This window comes from Anoplopoma fimbria, chromosome 7 (genome assembly GCF_027596085.1).
Source record: "Anoplopoma fimbria isolate UVic2021 breed Golden Eagle Sablefish chromosome 7, Afim_UVic_2022, whole genome shotgun sequence".
Taxonomy (NCBI): domain Eukaryota; kingdom Metazoa; phylum Chordata; class Actinopteri; order Perciformes; family Anoplopomatidae; genus Anoplopoma; species Anoplopoma fimbria.
In genome coordinates this window covers 14,262,079-14,276,917 of record NC_072455.1, presented here as the reverse complement: position 1 = coordinate 14,276,917, position 14,839 = coordinate 14,262,079, and the positions used below count along the sequence as shown (strand labels likewise).

The following is a 14,839-nucleotide window of genomic DNA, read 5'->3' as shown; positions in this document are numbered from 1 at the left end:
ACTAATCTTAATAAGAAAGGCTTTATTACCAACCATAAAGGTATTGTGTTAAATCATCATGCATAATAGGGTTGAACAAAAACAACCAAAAAGGAGATGATATATCACCAATTTAAAGTCAACTGTTTTTGTGTAAATATTAAGGTGTTAATTACAATTAAATAACACTTTTTTAAGGGAAAAAAATAGAAGACTACTATAGTAGGTAAGAAAGCTTGCAAAAAAAAAATATACAGCAAATGTAAACAAAAACGCTAATTAAGATATTTACCGCGTTTGAGAACTTTTTAAACCCTCATGATTCTTAACTTTATTTTCATATTAGAATCAGTCATATCCTCTCATACAGGTCACTCCAGGTCTGTCAAAATATGAAAGACTACACTTAATCTTATCATATTACTTATCATATGTTTTCCTGTCATAAGTCTGGCTTCATCAAATTGACATGTACCACCTGCACCTTTGTGTGTAGTTAATTGATAAGTACCAGTAATATCTATGACGCAAACTCAATGTAGCTGCAAGAGTAACCATCTGGGTATCTGGGAAGATCTATCAGCCTATAATTTGGCATTGGGAACCATCAAGTCAGATTGACAGTGTATATTATATGGCTGTGGATTAATGAGATAAACTAGAACATGTGTACAACCTGACCAGCCTGTTCTGCGATGCATGGCTGCACACACATTGTAGGAGCAGATAACTCAACTGACCAGCCAATGGATCCACCCTGAGCTGCTGCAGCTTTGCATACTGAGGGTTCTTTCCAACTGTCATTACACTTTACCAGATTATGACGGCAACACCAATGCTTGATTACAAATCAACCAGAAAATTCCCTCCTCACCACATGGAGCTTCTTCACTCATAGAGGTGTGTGACAGGACACCCCCACAATATTTGTATTATTTTCATCTCCTCCAGTTGTGTGACGATGCATCTGTTTTGCCCTTGCTTCCTGTCCCTCTCCCTGCTGACGGTGTCCCCCCTGGTGAGTGCCAGTGTGTCGAACAACTTCAAAGACTGCAGCCATTTCTTCTACATGCAGACACCACCTGCAGGGATGAAGGGCACCAACCTGAGGAGGGTCTGCCAGAGGTACGCAGACAAACTGCGCTACGCCACGTTGTATGACAGTAGCCGCCGCCTCCCCCTCTATTCAGCCTACATCTTTAAGAAGTCTGATGGGAAGAGGAGGATGGACACACCGTGGATGTACGAGCCACAGGTAGAGTCTAATGTATTAGTTTTACTTATCACTTAGTGTTAAGAAACTTACAGTTTTTTTTGTCAAAAATGACAATAACAAGATTCACTTTAGTACAATCCCTGTTTGTATTTCACTCCAGCTGCTGTGCAGTGAAGATCAGCCAGTACGCTTGTTATTAAAGACCCAACAGTACAAACAGAAGTATTGGTGACATCACCAGATAGTTTTGCAAAGGGACCTTTTAAAGATTGAATTTGGGACTACTGCTTGCTGCAATTTTGCCAGAATTTGGAAAAGAAGACAATGCCTGCATGGAGTTAATGATGAACAAACAAGGAACAATTGCCACCTGTCAATCACCCAAACATATCCCCAAACACACTTCCCTTTAAAGGAATAGTTACAGATGAAGGAATAGACTTTTAGAGAAAGTCTATGGAGAAAGTTTATAAAGAAAATATTTGAGTTTTTTTGGAAGAGAGTGAAATGCCAAATATTTAGTTTACATTTCTGTAAGATAAATATCTGGCTGGATCTAGCAGCTAGTTAGTTTAGCTTAGCACAAAGACAGCTAACCTACGCGTACAAAATCATACATAACATAGCGACTGTAAAACATGAGATCTTCTCATCTAACTCTTGGCAAAAAGTGAATAAGCTCATTCTTCAAAACTAATCTTTTTTTAATAATCACTCATTGTATAATTATTGTCTCAAAGGTAATACAACTAACCAATCACTATTCACATTAGATTTTTGAAAGAAGTTGAAACTTTATGAGTGGAATCGTATTTCAGTCAGATTAGATTAGTGGTACTTCAGTTTTAGGTTTTTTTGCATTGGCTTAAGTGTCTTGACCTTTGTAAAACAGGGACATTCAAAATGATAAACAGCACATTCCTTTAATTTATTTTCCCTACAGTTGGTTTCAGATGATGAGAGTGGAAACATGAAAGCACTTCCCCTTACTGAGGACGCCCCCCCTCTGATTGAGGACAGCCAGGCCGTGTTGGAGGACTACACAGATGCTGTAGAATATAAACGTGGCCCACTGAATCCTGACCTGCACCAATCAGAACCAGATGACAAATCCTCCACATATACTCTGACCAATGTAGTCCCATTAATCACAAACTTCCTGGACACTTCCTGGAACCCATACTTGGACATCATACGCCGCCGCCTCAACAACTTCTGCCATGGCAAATCTTTCATGGTGACAGGGGTGACCGTTTCAGGGGGGACCCTCCATCGAGATAACAGGGACCGCCTGGCAATCCCGAAACACTTATGGTTGGCTTACTGCTGCCCGAAGTTTGACCATAACTCTCCTTATGCTGTGAGGTTCATGTTCCCAGGTTATGGGGGCTATGCACTGAATGAACAGACTGACCACAGTGTTGTGGAAGTCCCTCTGAAGACTCTGGAGGGCTTCCTGAAGAGCCAGACAGACGTAGACAGTGACCTGAGTATTTTCTACAAGGGTTGTGTGTCAGAAAACATCTTTAGGAAGAAGAGAGACCTGACCAGTGTTTCACTATGATGGGATAAAGCCTACCTACTGTACAAACAGGACTAACTCAAATAAACTACAATAGAGGCAGTCTCAAAGGTGCTGAATTCAAAAACCAGATCATTAATATAACAGCAAACTATTTGCCATGTAAAGATATAGTGGAGTAATGTCGTCCTGAGCAGAGAATATGTTTGTGTTGTAATCCGAGTTTTGCTTTGTTGGCGTAGTTAGCGCTGATAACGCTGTGGTTCGCAGAAGCGTAGCACCCACCCTCCTGTTCCCCCTCAGGTAAACACTGTCTGTGTTAGCTGTCTGTCTGTGTAAGCTACCGGACACTGGGCTGGCTCAGCCTTCGCCATGTTAAGAGCAGTGTGGAGGCAATCTCTCAACCATATGCTCTGAATTTGGAATTTAGCACCTTTGGTTTTGGAATAAATAAAATTGTAATCATATTAAGGAATGAATAAAAATCTATTTAATGACTAACATGGCTCTTCCTTTAGATTCAGATTGTCTGAGTGCTAGTATGGGAGAATGGGCCATGGTACAATTGACCAATTAGCATCAACAAAGCAAATTGTTTGTAAATGTACGTTAAAGGTGCACACTACTATCACACTTCCATGAAGTTTGGGGTTTTCACAAGAGAGAAAAAAAATAAAAGCAGCAGAGCTGCTGGTATCCTGACTTGGCTGTAAAATATCAACCAATCCCCAATAACTCCTATATTTCCCATCATGCAACTCTAATTCATGTGAATTTCATAAGAGAAAAAACTCCACCACATGTTGGCTAAATCAGATAAGGCTTTAGTCTATGTAATTTCCATATACTGTAGATAGGGCAGAGCTGAACAAATAAAGCTTCAATATTTAACTAATTCTTTTTTTAATAAAAAATACTCTATGAGAAGTATTTACTATCTTTAACACAAGTGAGGTATACTGTTTGTGAAAAAAGTGTGATAAAACAATATCGTTATGGGGAGTTTAGCTCATATGGTGGCTTGAACACAACGAGAACGTCTGACGTTCTGTGGTTCTCCCACACTATGATCAGTGAATGCAATATATTATGTTAGAAACCATCTCTCCGGCCCTCAGTAGTCCACTACACCCTGCACCGTAATGCACGACATTAGAGAGTGTTGAAAATATGTTGGATAAGTTAGGGTTCCTGTTTGTGAATGGATTATGAATAAATTCTATTTAAAACAGGCTATAATTTTTCTACCTTTGCTTAAGTTGTATATATTGATGACTGACAATGTTTGAGATGAATAACACATCTGTATTAAAAAAAACCTGGACACCGACTCTAGGCAGCTGTATTTGCAAGGTACTTGCTCACAGCTCAATAACATGGGCCAAGGCACAGTCAACTCAAGAATAAGTTGCCCCTGCTGCACTCCAACATAAGTTGTCCTCATATTCTATTTCTTAAATTGAAATATAGACACATAGAATATTCCATTGCTCATTGAAATTGACATTTATTATGAAATATTTCAATCAAACGATTAACAATATATATAATTAAGCATGATATACATTGTAATCTTATAAAGGCCTTGGAACTTGAGTAGAATTTGAAATATTTCAAATTTACTGTATTTGAGTTGTGGTTGACCAGTAAAATGACTTTTTTTGTCAATGAGAAAACACTGATGTCTCTGCTGTGGGCTACCTACTGTTGCTGTTCCTCTAGCTGTGGGTGGATCTGCTGAGGTGAAAGAAGGGCATTGGTTTGCATATTGAGTCCTGATATCAGACAGCAGAGTGTGAATCCTGTGTTCTACTGAGCTACATGGTCAGCCAGATAGACACATTCAATCATTCGTAGCAGCTCACAGAGTCATACTCGTCGAAGTTTGACAGTTTTCACCAGGGTTGCTCAAAGCTCTACAGACTATGGCATTGTGGGCTCAGACTTTCCTGCTCGTCTACTTAATAACATCAGCGGTAAGAGGGAGAGTGGAAAAAGTGCTGTCTCCAGAGTGCAGAGAATTCCTCTACATGGGAACACCGCCGACCGGGTTGGAGCACCACTCCCTCCAGTTCATTTGCCAACGTTACAACAAGAGGCCACGCTACATGACACTGTTCAACACTGTGGATCATATACCTGTGTACTCTGCATACACTTTCAAACGCTCAGACGGGGAGAAATGCGTGGACGTCCCATGGATGTATGAACCGCAGGTAAGGATGAATAGTATGTTGAACACGTGGTGCTAAGAAAGGTTTTTAACATGAGCAGCATGCTATCATTTTTTTCCAAATTTAAAAGAAAAAACTCATGCAGATGTTGTGTTACCACATTCTACCATCCTATCCTCATCATCTCACTCTCACTGTCCCTGTCTGTCTGCCCACACAGCTATCCACATCCTCTGATACAGAAGAGATGCAGCCCTTCCCACGTGGTTACATGCACATGAATTTTGAAGATGCCCAAGCTGTTCTGGACGACTACACAAACGCCATCCTTTACGAGCGTGGCACCCTCAACCCAGACGAGCATCAGGACGACCCTGATGACAAGGCCTCCACCTACACCCTCACCAATGTCGTGCCCATGGTGCCCGACTTCAACAACAGAGTATGGAACAAACAGGAGCACATCATCCGCAAACGGCTCAACAACTACTGCCATGGTACCGCTTACGTCGTCACAGGCATCACCACCTCTGGGAAGATGATCCGCCGGCAAAACATCAACCGCGTAGCAGTCCCTGTGTACCTGTGGTCCGCTTATTGCTGTGTGGACTACGACCACAACGCACCTTATAACGAGCGCTACAAGTTCCCATCTTTCGCTCACTATGGCCTGAATGAGGAGGAGAACAACGAGGTGGTGGAAATCTCCGTCCAGAAGCTGAAGGAGTTCCTCAAGAAGACAACCTTTGTAGACCAGAACTTTCAGATCTTTGTGGGTGACTGTGTCCCACCAGGGTCCAGTAAAAATTAAATAGTCAAATATTCAGCTATAAGGCAGCTATGGGCCATTTTGCCTTAACAATATTGGTCACATTCTGTTTATTATTCTTTAATTGGGCTTTTTTGACTTGTCATAGTAAGAAAAGCACAGGTGTATTGTAACAATGGCTCTGCTCAAGAGTCCAAGGAATCCATGACAGTGACAGTGAGCCAGCATGCAAAGTACCAGGACACTGAGGTAGAAGCAGCTAAATGGAATTGAGCCATGATTCATTCTATTATTCACACCTGTGCATTTCCTGCTGTGAAATTTCAGAATGTGTTCTACAGCCTTATGTAGGAGCTCAACATGGAAATTTCACTAGTTACTATACACACTTAGAAACTGAGTTGTTTAGCAGTGCTCCTACTGAAAATTGAACCCTTGATTTAACAACAAAACTCCACCTGCTTTATTCAACTTGTGGTAATAAACCTTTGCAAACTTTTATGAAACTGTCTTTGAAGTTTATTTTTGACACATTCAAGAACATTTCTGTGATATTATGTAAATTGCTTATGATCACTTGCAAAAGTAACACATTCAAATGAAAATGGTAAGACTACTCTAAAATAATTTCATACCTATCCCCTTACGTATATATATACATATTTTTATAAACATATATGCGCACACGCACACACACACACACACACACACACACACACACACACACACACACACACACACACACACACACACACACACACACACACACACACACACACACACACACACACACACACACACACACACACACACCAGCATTATAACTCAACTAACAACATTTATGGGTTCACTGCTGCTGTAGTCCATATGATGTATGATATATACCACAGACTATCATTGACTAGATCGTTGGAATTCCTACTGTATGAAGAGGGGGGACTAAGAGGCCACAGCTGAAACAGACTGCTTTAGATCTGGGTAAAGTAAAACTACAAAGTAAAGCTAAGGGATCAGATCTGCATTTTTATCTCTGCCAGGAGGATCATGAGATCAGTCACGTGTGTGAGTGAGTGAGTGAGTGAGTGAGTGAGTGAGTGAGTGAGTGAGTGAGTGAGTAACTGACTGACTAAGTGAGTATCTCTGTGTTTGTCCACGTCTCATCTCAAATACTGCTGCTGTACACTGCATAATATTTTGGGGGCTCATTTATGGCTGTATGATCAAGGACCTCTTGTAGTTGCAGAGATTCACACTTTCTCCAAACACATTTTACTGTCTGTTAATTCCTCACTCACTATTATTGCAAGTCATAACACAGCTGACTGCATCGCTGCCTCTCAGCTGCTGCTTTGCTGCCAGGGAAACAGTGGTAGAAAGGAATTTGCTCAGTAGACCTGAAACCTAAATAAACGCTTGAGGTCGCGATTACGGCCATTAGAAAGAGCTGTGACGGAGCTGAGACAGACAGCTGCACAGAGCAGGTTCAGACATCTGCAGATATTACAATGACAGCGCATCTGCTGTGTGAGACATGCAAGTGTAAAAACACATTTGATACACCTACAGTCTGAATGCCAAACGTACAACTTAAATGAAAGGTCTCATTTTTACTGGGAGAGAATAAAGTCAGTGTCATTTTATCCTGTGCTGTTCACAGTAATAAAGTGCTCTCCATGATTGATAACATTCACTGCTGTTGAATTACTGCTACGGCACTTGTGGAGCTTTGAATATATGGAAAAGACTTTACAATGGGAGGCCAGTTTGCTGGTCAGATGAAGTACTTGTACTGTACTTGTCAGGCCATAGTGGGTTTGCAGTGGTGTAGAGGTCTAACAGGACAAAAAGGTTGAGGGAAAGAGAGCTTCGGTGATGAAACCTGCTTCAGGAAACTATGCCTCTCCCCTGGCGGCTGTCATGGCCGTGCTGACCTGTGCCTTGCTACGGGGGGCTCGGGCAGGAGTGGTGGGGGACTTCAACCATGTGGAGCGCTGTAAGGACTCTCTCTACATGGGCACTCCACCCAGAGGCTACCTCAGCTACTCCTTTACCAAGATCTGCCAGAGGTATGAGGACAAACCCCGCTACGTCACCCTGTACGACCCTCACAAGCACATCCCCATCTATTCTGCCTATATATTCAAGAAATCAGATGGGGAGAAGAAGGTGGACTTCCCGTGGATGTTTGAGCCCCAGGTGAGTGTTCTTTCAAGCGTGTGTTACATAAATACAAGTCTGTTTACTGTCAGACTTTCAATCCAAATACATTATTTTTGAAATGTATACTACATTGCATTGTGCCATATACTAGTTAATAACATATCACATGTATAGATATGTTTATACATTCATATACATTTAAATTCATAATGTCTAAAGACACAGACAAATAGTTCATATATTTACATCTAGTAGTTTAGAGAGCTGGGGCAGTATGTATTACTGTTGCTCCTGGCAACAAAGTAAGCTTGAGATAAGCTGCTTTATTGGTTACGAATAGTATTTCAAAGAGATAGTGTTGCCTTGACCATTTATGCTCTGCTATGTATTCAAATGTATAACTTGCAAATGTTTATTATGAATGTGGCAAATTGTCAGAATGTAAAAAGTCTATGACTTACAAATAAACAATTATTTTTGCTCTAAAGTTCAGAAGTAATAAAACAGTTTAGTAAATTTCTGTAATATTATGCATGACCTTGTGTCGCTCTCCCTAGCTGGCCTCAGAGAAGAGCAGCAGTAACATGGAGCCCTTCCCCCAATCTTCAAGCATGCATATGAACTTTGAGGATACCCAGGCAGTCCTGGAGGACTACGCTGATGTGGTTCTGTACGAACGTGGCCAGCTAAATCCTGACGAGCATCAGGCTGACCCTCTGGACAAAGCCTCCACCTACAGTTTGACAAACGTGGTACCCCAGACCAGAGAGTTCAACTTGGGGCCCTGGGCAGAACACCAGGACCTCATCCGCAAACGTCTCAACAACTACTGCCGCGGCAAAGCCTTTGTGGTCACCGGGGTCACCACCTCTGGGCACACGATCCGTCGCAACAACCTGGACAGGGTGGCCGTACCGGAGTACATGTGGTCGGCCTACTGCTGCATCGAGTTTGACCAAAACGCACCATACTTTGTGCGCTACAAGTTCCCTGTGTTTGCAGCTTATGGGCTGAACGATCGTGTCAACAACCACATGGTTGAAGTTCCTCTAAAGAACCTGGAGAAATTCCTCAAGGGGAGGATGGATGTGGATAAGAACTTCCAGATCTTCTACAGTGATTGTGTGCCAGATAACTGAGATAAAGTGGCTGTGATCTTTGTTGAAGTTGAAGTTTAAAGTGTGTTAGAAATATACTTTAATACTCTGGAGAGGTACAGGGTTCTTACTCTTGAAGTATACATGGATCTAAGTTGTCAAATTAAAATATATATTCTAAGCAATAAAATGTGGAATGATTGGAGTCTGTCTCATTAAGTCCAAATGTCCATATAAGGATAACTTTCATTTCAATTCCTCTTTATCATTCTGGACTAATCGTTAGGTCTACATGCCAAAAAATAGTAAAATATGTCCATCACATCTCCCGGGAACTAAATGGGGATGTCTACATGTTGCTTGTTTTGTCAAACCAACAGTTGAAAATGGAAAATATATTCAGTTTAACATCAAATAAGATAAAGAAAAGCTAAAAATCTTCATTTTTTAGAAGCTGGAACCATAGAATCAAAGCCAATTGGGTTCGCCTTAGGTGAATTAATCTCTGTGTAAATAGTAGTAACGATTTTAATAGTATAAGTACTACAACCACTCTCACTACAACAATCATGTCCCATCTAAATCCTTATCCAAACTTGTTGATGATTGACCTTAATTTGCATATTCACACATGGAGAAACTTTGAAAATGAAAACAAACTAAAGCATTTACTTTTGAAGAGACAAAAGAAACCATCGAGGAAAATATAACTTGAGATTAACTTCATTTTAATAATGAATAGCAATTATGAAAAAAAAGTTCATCAAATTGTTTTGTCACAAATACATTGCAATTATTGATTTCATCCACAGGATGGCATTACAGCTCAGTACAAAGTCTATCCTAATAAGACACTTTCTATAGCTTTTCTTCACAATTAGTCCTTATATTGTAATTTACAGAAATAGGACTGTCACTGAGTTTATGTTCCTTTGTTGGCAGTCTGAGGCATGCACAGATTATAAAATGAAGACTGATCTAGAGATGACACTCTTTTCCACGCCACCCACCCCCGCTTCTGCAGCTCGGTCTTCTCCAGAGGACCTCCATAGTAGTGAGGGTCAACAACTAGCAAGTAGCTCCCATTGTCCCCAGTGCACACCCCTAATATCCCCTTAGAGGAGTTGTCCCTGTCCCCTCCCATCATGACTGGAGATCCATGCTTCTCAAAGTGCCGATGGAGCTCTTCCACTGCAACATGCTCCAGCTCTGCCCCTCCACCTCTGACATGCACCAATTTACAGGGAACATTATAGTAACAGTCAAGGATCAGGGAGGCTTCAAATGTTCCTATCCACTCCCTGGAGCACGAGAACGAGGCCGGTTTGTCTCCCATGGTGACCAAGGCTTGCTGCATTTCGTGGAGGCTTGGTGGAGCTCTGTGTTTGTCCTTAAATGGAAAGTAGTTACGGCAAAGCCAGGAAGCCATCGTCTGAACGGTGCGGTAGCCACACCCCCAGCCTCTGTCATCCTGTCCATCACAGCCATAATGGAAGTACAGATAGTCTCCTTTTATGAAAGAACATTTCACAGGATCCGTAAGTGGATTGGGTAGACCGTCGTGGACATTACTTGATAATGTTTTGGTCTTGTTCACAGTGTCCCCGTCTTCAGCTCTACTTCCGCCCCAGTCTATCTCCTCTATCTCCGCTACCACAACATTTTTATCCATTTGACCTGTTTGTCTCTACCGAGCACACACTTCACATTTAACGTACTTCATTTGAATTTAAAATGTTCCCAGATGTTCATTACTTCATAACATGAACAACTGATCCGGAAGTCTTCTGGTGTAACTGCGATATCTGTCCCTTGGCTGCACTTGCGTGAACATTTGTTCCTCTTTAGAATTGTTCCCCCTGACGATGATGCCTTCAGGAGCCGTTCGTTACTTGTCATTTTTAAAGCGAATTTGTTTTGGAACATCAATTAATTTTTACCCTTTATTCCCATTTAACAATCTATCTGAACAACTGTTGGCTTAGGATACAAGGTGGAATAAAGCTGCAGTAATAAGAAGCAGAAAATGCGTAACGTTACCGGCAAATTCTACTATCATTAAAAGGATTAAGGATTAAAAGTTGTCATTATTTTGAAGTATAGTCTGCATAATATTTTTTTTATAACAATAAGTATTAAAAAATATCAAAGCGTTTGAAGTCGTGACTCAGCATAGCCTACAAAGTTATTTACTTTTTTGGATGTTTGAGAATTACAATGTTTTTAGGCGTCTTTAAAGATACCATAAGCGCTCTCCAGTGCACGCGAGCACTGCACATCCAAACACACCTGGCTGCAATTCATTTAACGAGAATCAATAAATTACTAGCTTTTCTTTAAAAAAAAAAAAAAAAAAAAAAAAAAAAGAGTTCAAAGATAAATGGCGACCCGGGTAAAATGTACACGATTAGTCTCCATATTCATGTTTTCTTTCCTCTGTATGTTTGTTTCCTTTGCTAAAAAAAGTGATGTAGAAATAGGAACTCGGGAAAACGTCGGACTTGAAATGAAATGCGGAGAAGTGGAAGTGACAATAACAGTGAAGCGACAGTTTTTTGAGGAGAAACGTGTTCCGTTCAAACCTGAGAATCTTCGACTTGGATCAAACTCAACACAGCAGAGGTCCTGCGAAGCAAAGGGACCGGTGTCTGACTCTGACATGGTCGTCTCTGCAGGGCTGCAAGAATGTGGGACTGAGTCCAGTGTAAGAGGAGGGGGGGGGTAAAGTTATACTGATAATCACGTCTCTAATGAAAAGAGAGAGACACACTTTGAAAATAACTTTCAGACAAGGAAAACTCAATATTGAAGCACAAATTGAACTAAGGCAATTTATGTATTATTCATTCATGGTTTGATGCATTTCGTTATAATTGCCATTATCCAGGTCCGTGGTGAGTGGCTTGTGTATTCCAACCATCTGGTACTGTTTGGTGCTGTGGTTCCCACCTCTACAGGCAGTGTGATCGTTAGAGGAACATCTCCTGTCATCATACCTGTTGAGTGCCATTATAAGAGGTAGGCCCAGGGCAGGTTTCATCATTTTTTTTTTGTTGCATGAATCCTTGTGTGTAGGATATAAATCAAGTGTCAGTTAACTGTCATCAAAACTTTGTAATTGTATAACCAGTGCTTTATCTTTGTGTTAGCACAGAAAGCAGACAGTGAATGGAGAACCGTTAACCCCTACCTGGCTACCCATGACATCCACTATCAGTGCCTTTGGCCTTCTGCACTTCTCCCTTCGCACCATGGCAGGTGAGATCAACATCTCATAGCATCTAGACCAGTGGTTCTCAACCTTTTTTCAGTGATGTACCCCCTGTGAAATACTTTTTTTTAGCCAAGTACCCCCTAACCATTGCAAAGCATTTTTGGTTGAAAAAAAGATGTAATACTAAGCGCTCTGCCATCAGTGTCTGATTTATTAAACTGTCAACACTGACGATTGCATTGTTGCATTAAATTCAGTTTATGAAGTTACACTTATATTTTATTGAATATTTATTAAATAACAATTTTTAAAGGATTTTTGAATGGATGCTAATTTTAAATATATTTTTTAAAAATCTCACGTACCCCCTGGAGTGCCTTCACGTACCCCCATTTGAGAACCACTGATCTAGACTGTATCAGTGTCAGAGTTCTCTCAATATGTGGTATTATTGTTTGTAATAAATTAAATTGGGACTGAAAAAAAAATTCTGTTTGTTCTCATGCAGATGGCTGTACCGCTGTACGTAGTTCCTCGGTGTATCAGCAGGGGGAAGCAGTGTTTTTGGAGGCCAGTGTGGAGGCCCCGCTGCACCCTCCTCTTACTCTGTTTGTCGACCACTGTGTCGCTACGCTGAAGACGGACCCTGTCTCCCTACCAAGCTACAAGTTTATCACCAAGCATGGGTCAATTTTTCCTTCTCACCAAAAAAAGTTACTCATAAAATAATACTCATTTGTGGATAGCTCAGCACATAAAACTCACAACACAACAAAAGGTTATTAAACAGAAAAGTGCTTTTTATCAATTATCAAATGTAGGATTATAGTGGATTCTCACACAGCCAAATTTGGTCATCTATCAGCATTTATCTGCCGAATTTGATGCCATTCATGGAATGATTTCAGTTTGTGTTGCTTCTCCGATGCAGATGTCTAATGGACAGTGTGTTGCCGGGGTCTTCCTCTAAATTCCTACCAAGGAAGCAAGAAAACAGACTATGCTTCAGCGTCCAAGCCTTCCACTTTAACCAGGAGTCTTGGGAACAGGTAACAACACCTTGTTGGACTGGAGCCGCCAGTTCAGTTCTTTCTGAATTTCTAAAACTTGTAATCCGAGTCATCATTTTAGCATAAAGATTGTTGTGTGTTTCATTTATAAGGATTATTGGATTACTATTCATTTTACATCTAAAGGGTATTGTTTGTCTAGCATTTCACATTTTTTACGAAATCTTTGGCCTAAAGATGATTAAGATTTCGATGAAATGAATCCTGCTTCATCGAATGTACTTCATTTATTTGGCTCTCTTATTCTAGATGTTCATCAGCTGCCACATGAGGGCCACTCTGAAACCAAACTTTCACAGCCACCTCGATAAAGCCTGCTCCTTCCACAGACCCACATTCAGGTTAGGCTGCCAGGCTGTTGGTGACCTTATGGGATTAAATCATTTCATCTTTATTCGTTCTTGTATGTAGTTTTGAGTATCGGTTTAAAACGTTTAATGATTACGTGTGTTGGATCGTGTGGGGCCTCACAGCTGAGGTGTGATATCCGGATGTTTCATTCAGCTGGAGAGCCACAGAGGGAGACAATGCTCTGTGTGGATGCTGTGACTCTGATGATTGCCTTGGACCGGCCGGAGAGGAGAACAGTGGCAACACTGGACACATCACTCAATCAGATACAGGTTAATTATATTTTTGTATATATAAAATACACATTTGGAGGTTTTAAAAAAACAAAAACACGATCTCTTAGCCAGTTGTTTGTTTCCGACAGAAAAGAAGCACGAGGCAGACACAACAGTTGGGCCACTTCACACCCTGCCACGATCCCATTGGACAGGTGGTCTTTACGTCAATCACTAAAGAGCCTTTTTCCAACTCTACAATAAGGTGGCTATGACTGTTGAGAACAATGCCAGGGGAGTGAGGGGTCAGGGACGATAAAGAATCCACCATTTTCAGAATTTGGCTCTACTGATTAATACTTGGAGGCACCTACAAAAGCCATTTAAAGCTCCTACAAGTTATTTTTCATAACTTTGAAGCCATGGAGGCCTGCTGCAGCAGTATTTTACTATAACCATCACAAGAGCTCCCCACACACAACTGCCGGCTACAAACAGAAATTGTTGCCAGAAGAGATGAGATGAGTAAACTGAGTAATAGACTTAGAGTAATAGAGTTTTTTTTTCTCTGTGGCACAGATGTGTTCATTATCTCCAACAGATGAACAATAAAGGATGCTACCTAATATTGTTTCTGTAAACTTCAGTTATTCCAACTACGGCATCATTCCTGGGATCGTCTGAACTCTGTGTGAGCATGTAGTACAACACTTCCATGCTGTTTGCCGGCGCAGTGCTCTTCCTGTTTTGACTGAGGACGCTTCTAATCCAAAACTCAATCGTGCATACTTCAAGGAAGTTCTACCTAACCCCAGAGGAAATAAACGAAACAACACAGACCAATTTTCACCCTGATGGTTTCATTTTTGTGCATTACACAATAAAAATGATTTCGTGAATGATGTCTTGAAGTTACTGTCATACATTTACAGTAGGTTGTAAATCTATTTTTCTTGAGTATCTCAATACTTATAAATGTCTTTAAGATGACGACAGAAATCCTATTTATAAATGCGGCTCATCTGAGACATACCAGGCATTTTGCACTGTATGTGCTTTACATCCCCTGTCT

General features: G+C 40.9%; 4 protein-coding genes across 7 annotated transcripts; 3 read left to right on the top strand and 1 right to left on the bottom strand.

Annotated features, from left to right (window-relative positions):
• Window positions 1–940: 940 nt before the first annotated feature.
• On the top strand, window positions 941–5,702 carry LOC129093165 (uncharacterized). Its single transcript, XM_054601083.1, has 4 exons — window positions 941–1,234; window positions 2,139–2,685; window positions 4,692–4,933; window positions 5,112–5,702. Exons 1-4 carry the CDS (start codon window positions 941–943, stop codon window positions 5,700–5,702), a joined length of 1,674 nt encoding a protein of 557 aa, XP_054457058.1.
• A 1,830-nt stretch (window positions 5,703–7,532) lies between these two features.
• On the top strand, window positions 7,533–8,959 carry si:dkey-85k7.10 (endonuclease domain-containing 1 protein). The gene is made up of 2 exons (XM_054601082.1): window positions 7,533–7,856; window positions 8,378–8,959. The coding sequence occupies exons 1-2, from the start codon at window positions 7,533–7,535 to the stop codon at window positions 8,957–8,959; spliced, it is 906 nt and encodes a 301-aa protein (XP_054457057.1).
• Window positions 8,960–9,632: 673 nt separating this feature from the next.
• Window positions 9,633–10,905, bottom strand: ufsp1 (UFM1-specific peptidase 1 (non-functional)). Its single transcript, XM_054601760.1, has one exon. The coding sequence runs from the start codon at window positions 10,587–10,589 to the stop codon at window positions 9,840–9,842; it is 750 nt and encodes a 249-aa protein (XP_054457735.1). The 5' UTR covers window positions 10,590–10,905; the 3' UTR covers window positions 9,633–9,839.
• Window positions 10,906–11,281: 376 nt separating this feature from the next.
• LOC129093588 (zona pellucida sperm-binding protein 3-like) lies at window positions 11,282–14,617 on the top strand. Of its 4 annotated transcripts, XM_054601649.1 has the most exons (9): window positions 11,282–11,621; window positions 11,805–11,935; window positions 12,072–12,175; window positions 12,640–12,844; window positions 13,063–13,180; window positions 13,451–13,542; window positions 13,706–13,824; window positions 13,917–14,032; window positions 14,415–14,617. In XM_054601649.1, the coding sequence occupies exons 1-8, from the start codon at window positions 11,298–11,300 to the stop codon at window positions 14,003–14,005; spliced, it is 1,182 nt and encodes a 393-aa protein (XP_054457624.1). In that variant the 5' UTR covers window positions 11,282–11,297; the 3' UTR covers window positions 14,006–14,032; window positions 14,415–14,617. The 4 variants fall into 4 exon arrangements, with proteins under 4 accessions (XP_054457624.1, XP_054457625.1, XP_054457623.1 ...); XM_054601650.1 differs by having other exon boundaries at window positions 12,640–12,817; window positions 13,917–14,617; XM_054601648.1 differs by having other exon boundaries at window positions 13,917–14,617.
• Window positions 14,618–14,839: the final 222 nt, after the last annotated feature.